The sequence below is a fragment of the Panicum virgatum genome, chromosome 5K, assembly GCF_016808335.1.
Source record: "Panicum virgatum strain AP13 chromosome 5K, P.virgatum_v5, whole genome shotgun sequence".
Classification (NCBI taxonomy): Eukaryota; Viridiplantae; Streptophyta; class Magnoliopsida; order Poales; family Poaceae; genus Panicum; species Panicum virgatum.
Window position 1 is genome coordinate 9,379,702 of NC_053140.1, and position 16,075 is coordinate 9,395,776.

Below are 16,075 nucleotides of genomic sequence, written 5' to 3' on the forward strand. Positions count from 1 at the left end.
CAGTGCCTATCCATAATCTAGTGAAGGTTGTCTATATGTTTTTTAAGGTTGCTTCTATCCTTGTTATTTTCTAAAAAAAGTAATAACTCTTTTTCTAAAAGATCAAAGGAGACAATTTTATATCGTACGACCACACGCTACTTCTTCCGTTCTAGTAGGTACTTTTAGCTTTTATAGATACATAATATTTACTACCTCTGTCCTAGAATACAGCTACATTTAGAATTTTTGTCAAATATCTTTAACTACAAATAGCAAACTAATTATAAAGACTAATGACATACAAATTTTTGTTAGTAGATTTGTGGTTAAACCAACTATTATACATGTAACCTTTTCTATTTGAAATATTTATTTTAGAGATATTGTTGGTTAGAATTAAAAAAATATAACTTTTTAAAAAAATCTAAACGTAGCTATATTCTGGGACAGAGGGAATATGTACCTAGATAAATAAAAAAATTATGTAGAAAACCCAAAACATCTTGTAATTTGTTGTGAAGAAGTAGTTGCTAAAGAAATGATTCTTTATTAATCTACAAGTAACCATTTTACCATGATAAAGAATATTGTGTGCTCCATTATATATAAAAAGAAAAACATAAGTATCCATCGACCTTGATCTTTGGAACCTCGCCGATATGCCCACCATAATAAGTTACTACGAAGATTTATCAATGATCATACAGTTAGTTTTGGCTACACACTGCACTTCACGACGTCCGCGCCGACCTCAACTCACGTGGAACTGTGGAAGCTTCGAGGACGGAGAACCTGGCGGTGCCGTGTCGGCGCCAATGCAAAGCCCTCGGGACCCACTCGTCAGATCCATCCCTGCGGAAAACCGTTGAGAGAGGGCGTTTAGCTTATATATAAAACGGGTGGGCTTCGGTCCACGGCAGGTTTCCCCTCCTCCCCGGCACCTCAACTCGGGGCGGCGACGGCCTGCACGCGCGCTTGATAGCAGTAGCCTCGCCGCAGCCTGCGCTTCCCCTTTCCGGTGAGTTTTGTCCGCTCTTTCCCCAACCCCTGGCTCGTTCGTCTGCCTACTCTCTCCTTTTTTTTTTCTTTTGAAGTTCGAAGACCGTGGTGTGATGGTTGGGCGATTAGGCTCAGATCTCTTGTTGCGGCGGACAAATCGGGTTGACCTGAGCCGGATCTAGAAGTTCCATGGGTTGAATTTCGTAGGGCGAAGCTAGGGTTTGGTCGCGGCCCAGGTGGTTATCTGCTGGTTAGGGTTTCGTTGCGGTACAGATCTGTCTCGTTTTCGATAATTCTTGTGGGTACCGGTGCGAAGTTTTGCGACCACACGTTGTGAGATGCACTGGTACTGGAAATCGGAATTGGATGCGGCTGGAGTTGGGGTACTACCCGTTGCCTTTCTGTGCGGATGTGTTCCTGTCGTAGTCGAGAATGTCACTTGAAAGCTGCATTTTTATCGGATTTGTATTTATCAACTGTTCTTTTTTTGTCGTGGCAGGTGAATTGTGGTTTATAATAAGCAAAAGAAAAGGGAAGGGCCTTCTCTGGACTTGGAATTTGGACGACAAGGTAAGAAAGTTTATAATCATGCACATTGTATTCTTAGTGTAAACTGCAATTATCCTTAGTTTCTTCTACTGTTAACCTTCATTCTTGTGCCATTGTGCGGTGTGGTTTTAAACTTCTAACTAGCACTTGGTTCCAAGCTTGCATATGTACTCATTCCGAAATAAGAATTTGGGAGCTAAAACTAATTCAAGTTGCCCTCCTTGTTCAGTTAAACATAGTTTAATAAGCTCTGATAGGAGCCCTGTAATGTTGAACATAATTGATTCGTTGCTGCCCATAGAATGTTTAATTTTAAGATATAGGACTTCCCTATTAGAACAGGCTGTTCGAGGGGATCTCCTCTTGACTTGAACACGAAGTGAACTGCATGAGTCTAATTTGAGAATATGTTGGTTATGTGATTATGTCTGAAGCTTAAATTAACTGGAATGGCCTCCAATTAATTTGTGTTTTGTTGTTAGGTACATTCACTATGTTGCGTTATGACTGTAGATGTAAATTTATTCTAGTTGGTTTTGAGATGTCCAAAGCTTTCATTCTATTTCTAATTAGATTTACTTCTCTACTAGTGTTCTATATGTTTTTTTGTAAGTTCAAAAAACTAACAGTGTTTTTGTCTCTCTTCTATGAGATGCACTTCCTTGCATCATTTCACGTCCCAACAGGTTTAGTGTTATCTGATTTTTTGGGATGGACGCAAAGAAGTTCCTGCAGCTGGTTGAAGAGAAGAAAAAGAGGATCATGGAGAAGAAAGAAGCCCCATTGAAATGGGAGCAGAAGCTTGAAGCAGCAGCTAAGGCAGAGGCTGATGCAGAAGCCAAGGCGAAGAAGTTTAAGTCAAGAAAGCAGAGGAAGAGAGGAGATTCTTCCTCAGACTCTGATAGTGATGTTGATCGGAAACTCAGGAAGAGGAAGGACCGCAGAAGGCACAAGAAACATGGTCACTCTGATTCTGATGATGCAAGAAGGCGCAAGCGAAGGTCCAAAAGGAGGAGCTTAGACTCAAGTGATGAGAGCGACAGTGAATACGAGAGTGGGTCTGAAGATGAACGTAGAAGGAAGAAGCACTCACATAGAAGAAGGCACCATAGACATTCATCAAGGTCAGATTCTGAAGACTATAGCAGTGATGAGGAAGAGCGGAGGTCGACCAAGAAGGACAACTCTAGACGCCACAGACACCGTCATCAATCATCAGATGATGACTCTGATTCTGAGGGCAAGGTCAGGTCGAGACACAGGAAGCGTCTGAGATCTAGTGATGAAGACGCACCATCAGATTCCAACCATAAGCGCCACAGGAGCCGCTCCTTGGATGAGTCACCCAATGACAGAGCTGCTGATGGATCAGAGAAGATGGGAAATGGCAAAAGGTCTCACAAGAATGGACACCACCACAACCGGCACCACCGGCACCACCATCATGAACGCCGTAGTAGTTCTGCAGAACCAGACAAGAGGCTACAACTGAAAGACGACCAGAAAGCCCTTGAAGGTGATAGTGCAGACTGAAGATCCTCCAGAGGCCGGGAAGATTGAATTTTCATGAGTGATCCTGTTAACACAACTCAACTTTGTTGTATTGATAACATTTGTTTGTTTTGGCAATTAAACCTTAGAAGATACTTTTATCATTTCATTTTACGAGCTATGTTGCTCTGATGGTTTGGTTGCACTAGATGTTAATAATGACTGCATGATTATCAACATTTTATGAGCTTCTGGCTGGTTGCCCGGCTCATAAAAGAGTCTGAACGGAGAAATGCATCGCACTTTTTATTCTTCAGTTGAGACGCCACAAAGAAATACGGCTGGAACAGAAATTACTTGAACACGCATGAGAACACATCTCAATTAAACAACATGCATCCATACACATCATCCATTCAACTCTTTTTTGACAATATGCACCAAAATCTTAGTGCTGCAAAAGGCATGTGCAGCGCACATATTTTACAGTATACTAACTGAAAATAATCCTACTATCTATGCACCCTTTATTTTCTCCAAAATGGGGCTTTCTGTTTAAGAGGAGTTATCTCAGATGCTACAAAACATTTTCTTAACTAGGGCCTTTGGTATATATGCCCAGTGGCTGTTGAGATTTACATCAGGCACTCAGCAATCAGAGCATTATTTGTAAGCACGCAACTGTCTTCCTGTTGCGATTTCCAGTCGCCCTTGCTGTAAGAATAACTGCTCGATCGTAGTACAAAAATGGTACAACATCCAAAATGGCTGGAACTGTATCCTACTGGCGGTCAGAAGTTAGTAAGGATTCTATCTTTTGACAAACCGTCGGCAACAAGAATTCTCGTAATTTCCTGCATCATGCAAATATATTAGAAGGTGTATGCAAAACTTGCTCTTTTAATCAGTGTGATCTACCTCAAAACATGCAATATGAACTATAGATCAAGCAAGCATGAACAACATACAAATGACAAGGTTATGCAACTTGATGATTTTCATATGAAGTAAATGCAATTACTAATGAACTGCACAATAACTTAAAGTAGATGATAATTCTAAGCTTTCAATAATAAGCCTGTATTACATGTCAAGGCTGATCTCTATTGTTAGAACATTTCTGATGTTTGCATGTCCAAAAAAGAGAAACATGTTGAAGTAGAGAGAACATTGTGATACATTGCTAAAAAAATAGGTGTTGAATGTAGAAGGTGCTGGCAAATTGTTGCCCAATAATTAATTTCAAGTTCTAAGATAAATATCAGGAAAAACAAGTCTGGATGACAATACCTCAGTCATTTGTTTATGTCCACACAAAATTGCTCCCACTGATGAAGGGTTTAAAATATTCTTCATCCTTGAGAAAACATTCTACAAGATGCAAAAAAAACTTCTCTAAGCACAAGAAATAATGACGAACTAGGAATAACCCAGGAGTCAAAAGATAACAGCACCTGGACATAACCTCGCTCGCCTGTCCATTGACCGTCTGGTCTTGAGAGGACAGGTACAATTTTAACTCCTTTGGCTTCCCAATCATCGAACCTCTCCTGTCAGAAGCAGAGTCAACAGCCATTACACACAGAATATAACAATACAAATTGTAAAACTAAGCTGACATAAACCTACCTGATATGCCATCCTTTGAAGATTTCTAACCCCATAAAAGAGGCTTATGCCAGTTTTATTGTTTTCAACAAAGCCGGACTCAATAAGTGACCGAATAGGACTGCAACCAACAAATGTGACGGAGAGACTATGATTATACATTCCAACATAAGTACATATGGGTGTCTTCTAAAGTGCACTTTGTGCGAAGGTGTACAATGGATAGCGTCTTCTAAGGACACCCGTCATCCGTGTATCTGTGCTCTCATAAAATAAATATGGCTTATCTAGAAGATGGCTTCTTAGGTGCAATGATGTTGCAACCGAACGAACAAATCAGGCAAATATACAGAGTTATTCATGTGAATGATATTGCACATTAAACTGATGTGATAAATCAATACAATAGAGAGCTGGACATTGTGGATAAATTACTTGGCATATGGCATGCAGCAACACTAAACAGACATTTTGCAAGAATTGAATAACTTATCTGAAGAAGGAAAAAACTAGGTAAATGTCATACAGTTTATGTCATTTCATGTTTCTCTTCCAGTAGGGGTGCACAAGTATTTATTATATCAGAAGAGCATTAACAGTTGGTTAGGAAGCAATAATGTTAGAAACTTATGGCTCAAGATTCTAGTCTGAAGTAATTCCAGAAATAGCTCAAACAATCAGCAAAGATGTACCATAAGATGATTAGCACAGTGATAAAATTGCTGTTTTTTTCCGCCACAATGACAATTGCATTGGGCTCCGGACTATGAGACCTAAAATTGACCAATTGTGTATCATGCAGTGAGGAGCAGAAGCAAACATATGGAATGAATGCTAGTCTAGAAGCACAGGGGAAGGCACCTGATCCCGGATCCGGTGGCGAAGACAAGAACATCACGGGCGTCGGCTACCCTGGCAACCTCAAACCCGCGGCCGACGACGCTGGCGCCGACGTGGACGAGGTCGCCGGGGCGGAGGTCGCAGAGCCGCGCGGAGGGGGTGCCCGGGAGGCGCTTGACGAGGAAGTCGAAGGCGGCGGCGGAGGACCCGGGCGGCGGAGGCGGGGACGCGATGGCGAGGAAGATGGGGTAGGGCGTGGAGGGGAGGCGGAAGGGGAGGAACTGGCCGGCGGCGGCGTGGGAGGCGAGGAGGTCCCCGTGCGCGGAGAGGTCGAGGGAGACGTGGTACAGCGAGGCGTCGGCGGTGGCCTTGCGGACGGCGGCGAGCGGCGCCTCGGCCCACTCGGTGGGGGCCTGGGGCGGGGCCGGGGCCGGGGCCGGCGCGGCGGAGGCAAGCGCCGCGGCGGAGAGGGGGCGGAGGTGGTGCGGGCGGAGGAGTTGGAGGCGGCGCGGCGCGGAGCGTAGAAGCATGGAGGGCGCTCGTGGGGGGTGGTCGGCGATCCGCTGGCCAGGAGCGAGGGAAGGGGAAGGTGCCGGCGGCAGGGCACGGATCTCGCTGGGCTCCCGCGAGGTTGGAAAGTTGTAGAGGGCTATTACCAAACGAGGTGTCCGCCTTTGATCTCTCCTTTCCGATGTCAAAACCAGCGTTAAAATATCCGACCGGTTACCAGTAATCGCCGGCCTCCGGTTCCGGTTTACCGGACCGGTTACCGGTAGAAACCGGTTAAATTCAAATTTGAATTCAAATGGCGCAGTTCAACCGGTTCGTACCGGTATACCGGCCGGTTTGACTGGTAACCGATCAAATTCAATTTTTTTTCTTTTTTGGTTTAAATTCAAATGCCCGCAAAGTATACTAAATAAATGTTTGTATAACATATTTTAGTCTAAATGAACCCTCCAACCCTCTTTTGTACTACTTTTACATTGTATTTGTATACTTTTGTATGCACGTTTTTTTATTTAACTTCAAATCCCCGCAAACTATACTAAATGAACGAATTTTGAAGAAAATTTGACACCATTAGATTCGTCGCACCTTGAAGTATTTTTAGAAATTTTTCATTTTTTGAATTCAAATTTAAATTTTGAATTTGGACCGGTTTCATACCGGACCAAACCAAAACCGGTCCGGACCAGTTTGACCGGTAACCGGTCAAACCGGACCGGTTACCAACGGTTTGGTGAACCCTGGTCAAAACAGCAACGTGAACACTGGGCAAAAATAGAAGAGAAACAAACAACCAGGAAGACGGACGTCTCTTCTCTTTTGTGAATAGCTTACTTCATGCTTCTATAACCGTGCACAAATGAATATGAAAAAGAGCAAATGAACCAGCGTAAACAGCTGGGGAAAAAAAAGAATCGAATCGTTTGGGGACAATCATTCAGTACAGTTTCTTTACCGTAAGGATTTCGTCATAATCTACTTCTTTTAAAGAAATGCAAAAATGCGAGCTCAAGACGATGATATTTGTCTCCACCTTTAATTATTCATTCGCACAGCTAGTTTCTCTTCTTACAAGAATACCATCGCTCCTAGGATGCGGACTCCTTGGCGATCTTCTCAGCCTTGGCGATAACTTCCTCAATTCCTCCAACCATGTAGAAAGATTGCTCAGGTAGGTCGTCGTACTTGCCATCCAAAACTCCCTGACATTGTAAGAAAGCAACTTAGGCGATGCAAAGATACTGGCAGCAAACGTGCATAAGAGTTTTCATACTTTGGATTTTTTCCAAAGTTGTGTTGGCGTGATGCACAATGCGCAATCCATGTTTTGGTGCACTAACTTTTTAGGATAAATATGGAGCAACAAACACTCGGAGATATATCACACTGACAAATGCATTAGTGTGACTAGCCAGCCTTATTGAATCTTCATAATATACCACTATGACTTTCTTCGTTTGTGCAAGTGACATGATGTGTAAGTCGAAAAGACGCATCATAATTATGAGATTGAAAGAGCAAGGATAATTAAACCATTTTTAACAGGCAAAGCATGTTTAGATGACATTATATAGAAGCAAAGCAGAAAGCATAAGATAACCGCAGTTCTATACTGATACACTGCTGTAATATTCATATGAACTTGTTCAGACGATCTATCATTTTCTTTGTGTGAATAACAGCACAAGAGCCTCTGGATGCAAGAGAAGGAAAATAGGCATGCGGTAACATATCCTCCACAAGAAATAGAGCATCATGGTTCACAACTAATCTCACCTGGAAGCTTTTGACACTTTCCTTCAGCTCCACGTACTTGCCAGGTGCACCCGTGAAAACTTCAGCAACATGGAAAGGCTGGCTCAGAAACCGCTGAATCTTGCGGGCACGTGCGACAGTGAGCTTGTCGTCTTCACTGAGCTCATCCATACCCAAAATGGCAATAATATCCTGCAAGTTCTTGTAGTTCTGCAGAACCTTCTGAACGCCACGAGCAGTGTTGTAGTGGTCTTCTCCCAAAACATGGGGTGAAAGCATTCTAGATGTAGAGTCAAGGGGATCCACAGCAGGGTAGATTCCAAGTTCAGAAATCTGGACAAGACAAGCAACATAATACATTATAAAACGAGCATGAACACAGCTTTGGGAGGATTGTTTTTATCTGTAAACACCCAAAGATGTAAATAAACCTGACGGGACAGCACTGTTGTGGCATCAAGATGGGCAAATTTAGTTGCAGGAGCAGGATCAGTCAGATCATCAGCAGGCACATAAATAGCCTGTACAGATGTAATAGACCCCTTCTTGGTGGTAGTGATACGCTCTTGAAGACCTCCAAGATCAGTAGCGAGAGTAGGTTGATAACCCACAGCAGATGGGATACGACCAAGCAAAGCAGACACCTCAGAATTAGCCTGCAATATGATTCGTGTGCATGATGAAGGACAATCTCGTTACACCTAAAACATTCCAAGTGGCAGAATGCAGGGGACTGAAGATAACCTGAGTGAAACGGAAGATGTTATCAATGAACAAGAGCACATCCTGCCCTTCGGCGTCTCGGAAATGCTCAGCAACTGTCAAACCAGTGAGCCCAACGCGGGCACGAGCACCAGGAGGTTCGTTCATTTGTCCGTACACAAGAGCACACTTGCTTTCGCTCTGCCAAGGGAATTGTCAAAATTTTAGCTGGCAGAACAGAAACTAAACACACCATACATTTTGAGCCAAACGTTTACTAATCCTGTACCAAGGAGGTCCTCTAACATAACTGACCTGCTTATCTCCGAGCTTAATAACACCATTCTCAATCATTTCCCTGTACAAGTCATTGCCTTCACGGGTCCTTTCACCGACACCAGCAAACACAGAAAATGCATACGACAGAACCGCCAAATTAAAACTCTAATTAAGCGTAATGGTCGTCATTTGAACACATCGGGCGCATTAACTTAACGGCTTAATTTGGCGATCCTTTCTCAACCCACGGCCCGATCGAAACAACACCGGTAGTCCCACGCGACGGTGGGCGCAGATGGTACAAGCACGACAATATACTTAAAAATAGAACAACACGACATAAATAATACACAACTTTTTACAAACCCAGTTCAAATACAGTAGTTTTACAAAGTTTACATAAATAAAATAATTTACAACTTTATACTAGGGAAGCCAGGTTCAAACGGAAAATAACCTACAACTAATTTAGTGTTCAGCCACTGCTCTACCGGTCTGACCGGTTCGATCAACTGGTCAGACCGATCTGCTTGGATTCCCCACGTGAACTACCGGTCAGACCGGTCGAAGGACCGGTCTAAGAAAAACAGAGGGGTTGCACCCTCAGCCCTCAAGCGTACAACCCGCCAATTCCCTAATCTAAGGGTCTCGCTCCACGACCTGCCACCCCTCTGCATCCCGGCAGATGAACTTGACACAATAGGGGCAGAAGTCAACGTCCTGGGGTCCTGAAACAAATTAATGGTGGCAACAACCCTGAGCAACTAATACTCAGCAAGACTTATCCAACTAGTGGGTATAAATTAGCCCACACACCTAGACATGCAAGCCTTTTGGCTGGTGGTTATTTTGCAGAATAGCGACTAAAGTAATTCCTTACTTTCAGTATTTTAGCTCCACATTCTATACAAATTAACTCTAATCTAATGTTTGCATGAATCAACTATAACAAATATGTTGGTGCAATCAAATAATAATTTCATGTGTTCATTGTCATATTTATCGATATCCTCCTCATTCTATCATGAGACTACGATGTAGCAAAGAGATCAAGGCCCTCATAACCGCGAGACACGGCGAATCGATTCGATTTAACCTTGCAAGGTGGACCTAACCAATACGGCACGCAAAAGCCCCGTCGAACCCCACGCACCAACCTTTCCCCTCCCTGCCTCGAACTACAGGAACCAGCCCAACGACATATGGTCAGCCGAGCTCAACGTGAGACCACCAAAAGTAAACATATGCATCCCCATTTCTCCGTGACTACTCGACTACCCCAGGAGTTGGGTGCGGGTTCTTGTACTTTCGAAGCAAAGCAGTACTCGGTTTACCGGTTTCGACTACCTCCTACTCCCGGCATGCGGTTAGTACAACTCAATCCCCGATCAGCACTGCCGACAACGACCGGTCCTTAACCGACTCAGACGGGGCTAAGGCACCCAGGAACCCTGTCCTGCTGCCATACCTATACATCATCATCACTCCCCGTCCGGTCTCACATTTTCATATCACTTTCAATAACTCAAGGACTGTAATATAAACACATATAACTTATATCTCGCGAGTAACCGGAAATTACCCGACTTCTAAATATCCTATATCTCGCGAGTGACAAGAAGTCACTCGACTTCTATCGAGAACTTATTAAGCATAGCATTTCTATCGTCCTATACATGCTAGTATAACTCAAGGAACCTAAGGATCATGCAACTCGGGTTGCAATCAACTCCTGAAACGTAATGCACAAGTAATAGAAATGTATATAGATGTCATAATTTAAAATAATAGGACATGCACCGGGGCTTGCCTTGCATCTGCTGCTCAGTGCTAGGGTGAATTGGGCCTTGGGCCGGCTCCTCACGATCCTCGTGCTGCAGGGCTTGCCCCTGTGGCTCCTGTGGCTCCGCAACCACCTCGTACACAATTTCCTCCGCCGCGGTGCATGCATATGCATATGACATGAGAGAATGCATGCATGATTTATAAAAATTACAAGTAACCAATAACCAAATCAATTTCTATCTATTTTCACTAACAAACCCTGATTTAACCCTCTCAGCCCTGCTAGCACCGGTCAGATCGGTATACCAAACCGGTCAGACCGGTCTGGCCTGTGTGCGACTCGAGACCAAAAAATCCGGAGTATCCGGACACCTACTCGGAGTATCCGGACTCCCAAGTCCGGAGTTTTCGGACCTAAACCCGGAATGTCCAGACTACCACAAACCTGGAGTTTCCGAACACATGGCCGGACTGCCCGGACCCCTACCGGTCAGACCGGTATCTCCGACCGGTCAGACCGGTCCTACCCAGACCAAAACCTAAGATCCTTGTCGTGGCCAAATCGCCCACTAATTCCAAAACTCTCCTAGGAACTAGTTCAGGGGTGCATTTGGATGTTTTTGACCAGAGAAAATAACCTAAGATCATCTAGAAAAGGAGATCGATCCATCCTTAGCTAAAGTACCTTGGATAGGCTTCTCCCCCACTAAGAACTTGAGATTCCACATTTTCTCAGGAAGGAGCACCTGGAGAGGATGATCCTTAACCGATTTGAAGCTCTCCCCGGCCTTGGATTGAGTGGAAAAGGGGAATCTTTGGAAAGGGGGTTTGGGGAGAGGGGAGCTCGGGGAGGGAGCGTGAGGGAGCAGAGGGTGGTGTGTGAGGATGAGTGAGTTGGTGAGAGTGAGAGAGAGTGTGATTTCAATGCTGTGGGCCCAAAACGGTTGACCCAGGTTCGACCGGTCAGACCGGTTGCCCTGACCGGTTAGACCGGTCCAGCCAGACTGACAAAGAAACTTCTAACTTATGGTTTGTCGCTTAAACTTGAAACTAAGAGCCGTGATTAATTTAATTAGAGTGGATAAATATCTGGACGTTACAATCCTTCCCCCTAAAAGAAATCTCGTCCCGAGATTTAATGGAGACGTTAAATGGATATGGATGTAGGAAATTATGTACCTTGGTAGGCTTGTAACATTTCCGGATATTTGGATCTAAGAAACTCTTCAGTTTCCCATGTGGCTTCTCGCTCGGAGTGGTTGCTCCATTGCACCTTATAAAAATTGCTGGTTAAGTTTCGAGTGACCCGAGTCTTGTGATCGACAATTTTTACTGGATGCTCTGGATAGACAAGATCGGGCTCCATTTGTAACTCCTCTATATCAACAATCTTGGTGGGAACACGGAGGAATTTCCTGAGCTGAGATACATGGAATATATTATGGACCGCGGATAAGTGGGCAGGGAGTTCCAGACGTTTCTCATCCGCGTAACTCTTTTGTCGGGCTTTTGCAATCTTTAAATTTTCCTGAATAACCCGAACCTGTTCTTCTGCTTCATTAACCATGTCGGGCCCAAAGAAGGTTCTCTCCCCAGCTTCTGACCAATTCAATGGCGTTCTACATTTACGTCCATATAAGGCTTCAAAGGGAGCCATTCTGATGGTCTCTTGATAGCTATTGTTATATGCAAATTCGGCCAAAGGCAAACACTCATCCCATTTTTGACTATAGGTGAGTACACATGCTCGAAGTATGTCTTTTAATATTTGATTTATCCTTTCTGTCTGGCCGTCAGTCTGGGGATGATAAGCCGAACTGTGGAGGAGCTGAGTGCCGAGGGCGGCGTGAAAGTGCTCCCAGAACCGGGCAATGAACTGAGCACCCCGGTCTGAAATGATTGTCTTTGGAATTCCATGAAGACTCACAATACGGTCCATATAAAGCTGAGCGTATTGCTTCACCGTATGTGTGGTCTTTACCGGTAGAAAATGGGCCGACTTGGTGAGACGATCCACAATAACCCATATCGAGTCATACCCCCTTGGAAGTTTTGGGTAGACCAACAATGAAATCCATATTAATGTCCTCCCACTTCCAGGATGGAATACTCAATGGCTGCAAAGGGCCGGCTGATCTCAAGTGGCTCGCCTTAACCCTCCGACAGGTGTCACATTCTGACACATACCTAGCGATTTCCCGCTTCATCCTTGTCCACTAAAATCATTGTTTCAGATCCTGATACATTTTGTTGCTGCCAGGATGGATAGAATACATAGAGAGATGAGCCTCATCGAGAATATGCTTTTGAAGCTCCAGATCTTTAGGTACCACTAGTCGGTTCTTAAACCATAAAACACCCTCGTCATCTAGATGGAAACATGCCACTCGAGGGTCATTTTCTCCAAGCCTTTGCCTAATCTTTCCCATGCCAATATTGTTTTTCTGAGCCGCAATAATATGATCTCGAAGTGTTGTTGTGAGGGTAAGATTAGCAAGAGTACCCTCAGACACCATAGTCAAGTTCATCTTCTCCATTTCTTGGCACAAAGTGTCATGCACTGTCGTGGCTGAGATGCAACTGGCTATATGACTCAATGCATCGTCTACAACATTAGCCTTGCCCGGGTGATAATGAATCTCCAGGTCATAATTCTTTATTAACTCCAACCATCGCCTCTGGCGCAAATTTAGCTCGCTATGGGTGAAGATATACTTGAGACTCTTATGGTCTGAGTATATATGAACAGGGTTGCCCAGAAGATAATGGTGCCAGATTTTTAATGCATGCACCACTGCTGCCAATTCCAGATCATGCGTGGCATAATTCTCCTCATGCCGCCTGAGGGCTCTGGAAGCATAAGCAATTACCCTCTAGTCTTGCATGAGTACATAGTCGAGGCCCGTACCTGTTACATTTAATACATATCAAGGGCCGACTAATAGCCGGCTGGATTAAACAGGGGTGAGGACACAGTGGGGACTCGTACCTGATGCATCACAATATACATCAAAGGCCGAGTAATATCCGGCTGAGCCAGGACAGGGGCAGATGTCAGAAGCTTTCTCAGAGTCTGAAAAGCCTGCTCATATTTGTCATCCCAATTAAATCTCACCCCTTTCTTAAGCAATTCAGTCATGGACCTAGCAATTTTGGAGAAGTCCGGTACAAACCGGCGATAATAACCTACTAGCCCAAGAAAACTTCGGATCTCTGAAACAGACTCTGGAGTCTTCCAATTCAATACATCTTGAATTTTGCTGGGGTCCACAGAAATACCCGCCACAGAGATAATATGGCCCAAAAACTGAACTTCCTTGAGCCAGAAATCACATTTACTGAATTTAGCATACAACTGGTGCTCTCTGAGACACTGGAGAACAATGCGAAGGTGTTCAGATTGTTCTTCTTTATTCTTGGAATATATAAGGATGTCGTCAATGAAAACCACGACAAACTTATCCAGCTCAGGCATGAATACCGAGATCATGAGGTACATGAAGTGAGCAGGGGCATTTGTTAGCCCAAAAGACATGACTAGATATTCATACAGCCCATATCTAGTGGAGAAGGCCGTCTTGAGAATATCTTCAGCTCTAATTTTTATCTGATGATAACTAGAGCAGAGATCAATTTTTGAAAATACCCGAGCCCCGAATAGCTGATCAAACAGGATGTCGATTTGGGGAAGTGTGTTTTTTTCTTGATTGTGACAGCATTCAAAAGTCTGTAGTCCACACACAACCTGAGGTTTTGATCTTTTTTGTTAACAAAGAGTGCTGGACAGCCCCCAAGGTGAAGTGCTAGGATGGATATACCCCTTATCAAGCAACTCTTGCAATTCCTTCTTTAGCTCGGCTAGCTCATTGGGTGGCATACGATAGGGTGTTCTAGAGATGGGTGCTGTACCCAGTTGCAACTCAATGGCAAACTCCACATTTCGATCCAATGGCATGCCAGACAAATCATCCGGAAAAACATCCGGGTATTCATATACCACCGGTATGTCAGCTAGCTTTTTACCCTCAATCTGATTCACCGTAGGCATCAAAGACATATGATCTCTCAAATGTAAGGTCATACACCCATGAATAGAAGATTTGATGTGCACCGATTGTGAGGTCGTGTCCAGACTAACTCCCTGACCCTCCATCTAGTTCATGCCCAATATCATATCTATCCTTTGGGTTGGTAACATTATCAGGGCCGTAGGAAAAAATTTTCCTTGCAACTGTAGGGGTACTTGCTTGACAAATTGATTGGTGATTAACTTTCCCCCAGGTGAGTAAATATGGTATGGCTTTGGCATACTCTCTATCTTCAGCCCCAGTCTACTAGCACACTCCTTGCTAATAAAGGTATGAGACGCTCCAGAATCAAACAGGACAGTAACCGGATATTCATTCACTGAAAACATACCTGACATCACCGGAGTGCCCTCAGGAATACCCTCGAGGGTGGTGTAGTGCACTTGCCCCGGCTTGAAGTGGGCCACACTCTGCTTCTGACTTTGCTGGCTCGATTGCTGGCCTTGCTTGGGTGGCATTGGGCAGTTCCGTGCAAAGTGACCCGGCTGCCCACAGTTGTAACACGGAAATAAATTGGGGCGCACCTCCGGCTGCTGCACCCAGACCTTCTGCTCATTCTGCTGAGGGGCAGGAGGCCTGACTGTCCCATGTGGCTGAGTGTGCTGAGGGGGCCTGTATCCCCACTGCTACGGTGGCTGGTGCTGAAAGGGGGCATGCTGTGGGCCCAACTGCACCAAGCGAAATCTCTGGGGAGTACTGCTCGAAGATCCCGCCGCCGGCGTCTTTCTCTTCTTCTCTGCTTTGTGAGCCAAGTGGGCATCTTCTTGAATGATAGCACCATTGACCAGCTCACTAAAGGTGTCAAACTTGACCATAGTCAGGCGATCTTGGAGCTTACTGCTGAGCCCCTGCCTGAAGCAAGCCTGCTTCTTCTCATCTGTGTCCACGTGGTAGTCCACATACTGCGATAAATTGCCGAAGACCTGGGCATACTGTAGGACACTGTTGTTACCCTGTTTCAGGGCCAAGAACTCAGTGAGCTTCCTGCGAATGACCCCTGCAGGGACGTGATGTGTTCTAAAGGCGTTCTTGAACTCCGCCCAGGTGAATCGAGTGCCCGCCGGAAACATAGCCACATGATTGTTCCACCATGTGCGTGCAAGGCCCCTAAGCTGCTGAGCAGCAAATCCTGCCTTGTCCCCATCATTGTACGGGTGTAGGGTGAATTTGGACTCTATGGTCCGGAGCCAGCTATCTGCTTCCAGTGGCTCATCTGCTTTATGAAACAACGGCAGTTGGGTGCTCAGAAATCCCTCATATCCAGGGATAGGTGGCTGGTGGCGATGCTCAGGCTGCGGCGCTCTGCCCTGCGCCACGAGCTCACGGAGGAGTGCCGTCTGCTCATCGCGTCTAGTGAGCATGGCTGCAATGGCCTAGGCCAAATCAGGAGGGTTCGGGGGTGCTGCCATTCTGCATTCAACCATGATTGGATTAGGTACATTTTTTTATTACATAAAAATAATCATGACCACAACTAATATCCGAAT

At 44.8% G+C, this 16,075-nt stretch overlaps 4 protein-coding genes across 7 annotated transcripts; 1 reads left to right on the forward strand and 3 right to left on the reverse strand.

Moving 5' to 3' along the window:
• The first annotated feature begins 847 nt into the window (after nucleotides 1-847).
• Nucleotides 848-3,328, forward strand: LOC120706164 (CAX-interacting protein 4). 4 transcript variants are annotated; one of them, XM_039990742.1, is made up of 3 exons: nucleotides 848-1,000; nucleotides 1,481-1,551; nucleotides 2,183-3,328. In XM_039990742.1, exon 3 carries the CDS (start codon nucleotides 2,242-2,244, stop codon nucleotides 3,061-3,063), a length of 822 nt encoding a protein of 273 aa, XP_039846676.1. In that variant the 5' UTR covers nucleotides 848-1,000; nucleotides 1,481-1,551; nucleotides 2,183-2,241; the 3' UTR covers nucleotides 3,064-3,328. The 4 variants fall into 4 exon arrangements, with proteins under 4 accessions (XP_039846676.1, XP_039846678.1, XP_039846680.1 ...); XM_039990744.1 differs by having other exon boundaries at nucleotides 2,217-3,328; XM_039990746.1 differs by lacking the exon at nucleotides 848-1,000 and adding an exon at nucleotides 1,019-1,364 and having other exon boundaries at nucleotides 2,217-3,328.
• A 46-nt stretch (nucleotides 3,329-3,374) lies between these two features.
• Nucleotides 3,375-6,160, reverse strand: LOC120706163 (fruit protein pKIWI502-like). Its single transcript, XM_039990741.1, has 5 exons — nucleotides 5,491-6,160; nucleotides 4,651-4,750; nucleotides 4,476-4,571; nucleotides 4,312-4,392; nucleotides 3,375-3,875 (listed from the first exon to the last, which is right to left on the reverse strand). Exons 1-5 carry the CDS (start codon nucleotides 5,997-5,999, stop codon nucleotides 3,813-3,815), a joined length of 849 nt encoding a protein of 282 aa, XP_039846675.1. The 5' UTR covers nucleotides 6,000-6,160; the 3' UTR covers nucleotides 3,375-3,812.
• A 685-nt stretch (nucleotides 6,161-6,845) lies between these two features.
• LOC120709664 (ATP synthase subunit beta, mitochondrial-like) lies at nucleotides 6,846-15,046 on the reverse strand. The gene is made up of 7 exons (XM_039995337.1): nucleotides 14,920-15,046; nucleotides 12,044-12,099; nucleotides 8,752-8,880; nucleotides 8,479-8,637; nucleotides 8,166-8,390; nucleotides 7,756-8,067; nucleotides 6,846-7,181 (listed from the first exon to the last, which is right to left on the reverse strand). Exons 1-7 carry the CDS (start codon nucleotides 15,044-15,046, stop codon nucleotides 7,068-7,070), a joined length of 1,122 nt encoding a protein of 373 aa, XP_039851271.1. The 3' UTR covers nucleotides 6,846-7,067.
• A 168-nt stretch (nucleotides 15,047-15,214) lies between these two features.
• LOC120709666 lies at nucleotides 15,215-15,949 on the reverse strand. The gene has a single exon (XM_039995338.1). The coding sequence runs from the start codon at nucleotides 15,947-15,949 to the stop codon at nucleotides 15,215-15,217; it is 735 nt and encodes a 244-aa protein (XP_039851272.1).
• Nucleotides 15,950-16,075: the final 126 nt, after the last annotated feature.

Bases quoted from the DNA above. Each gene is read 5' to 3' on its own strand.
- LOC120706164 (XM_039990742.1), top strand. From the start codon at position 2,242: ATGGACGCAAAGAAGTTCCTGCAGCTGGTTGAAGAGAAGAAAAAGAGG.
- LOC120706163 (XM_039990741.1), bottom strand. From the start codon at position 5,999: ATGCTTCTACGCTCCGCGCCGCGCCGCCTCCAACTCCTCCGCCCGCAC. The intron at 4,572-4,650 runs GTAGGTTTATGT...TGCTTCTGACAG, and splicing joins TTCAAAGGATGGCATATCAG to GAGAGGTTCGATGATTGGGA. The intron at 4,393-4,475 runs GTGCTGTTATCT...TGCATCTTGTAG, and splicing joins GCGAGCGAGGTTATGTCCAG to AATGTTTTCTCAAGGATGAA.
- LOC120709664 (XM_039995337.1), bottom strand. From the start codon at position 15,046: ATGCCACCCAAGCAAGGCCAGCAATCGAGCCAGCAAAGTCAGAAGCAG. The intron at 8,881-12,043 runs GTTCGGGTTATT...ACGCTTAATTAG, and splicing joins TTAATGAAGCAGAAGAACAG to AGTTTTAATTTGGCGGTTCT. The intron at 7,182-7,755 runs GTGAGATTAGTT...TTACAATGTCAG, and splicing joins AAAGTGTCAAAAGCTTCCAG to GGAGTTTTGGATGGCAAGTA.
- LOC120709666 (XM_039995338.1), bottom strand. From the start codon at position 15,949: ATGCTCACTAGACGCGATGAGCAGACGGCACTCCTCCGTGAGCTCGTG.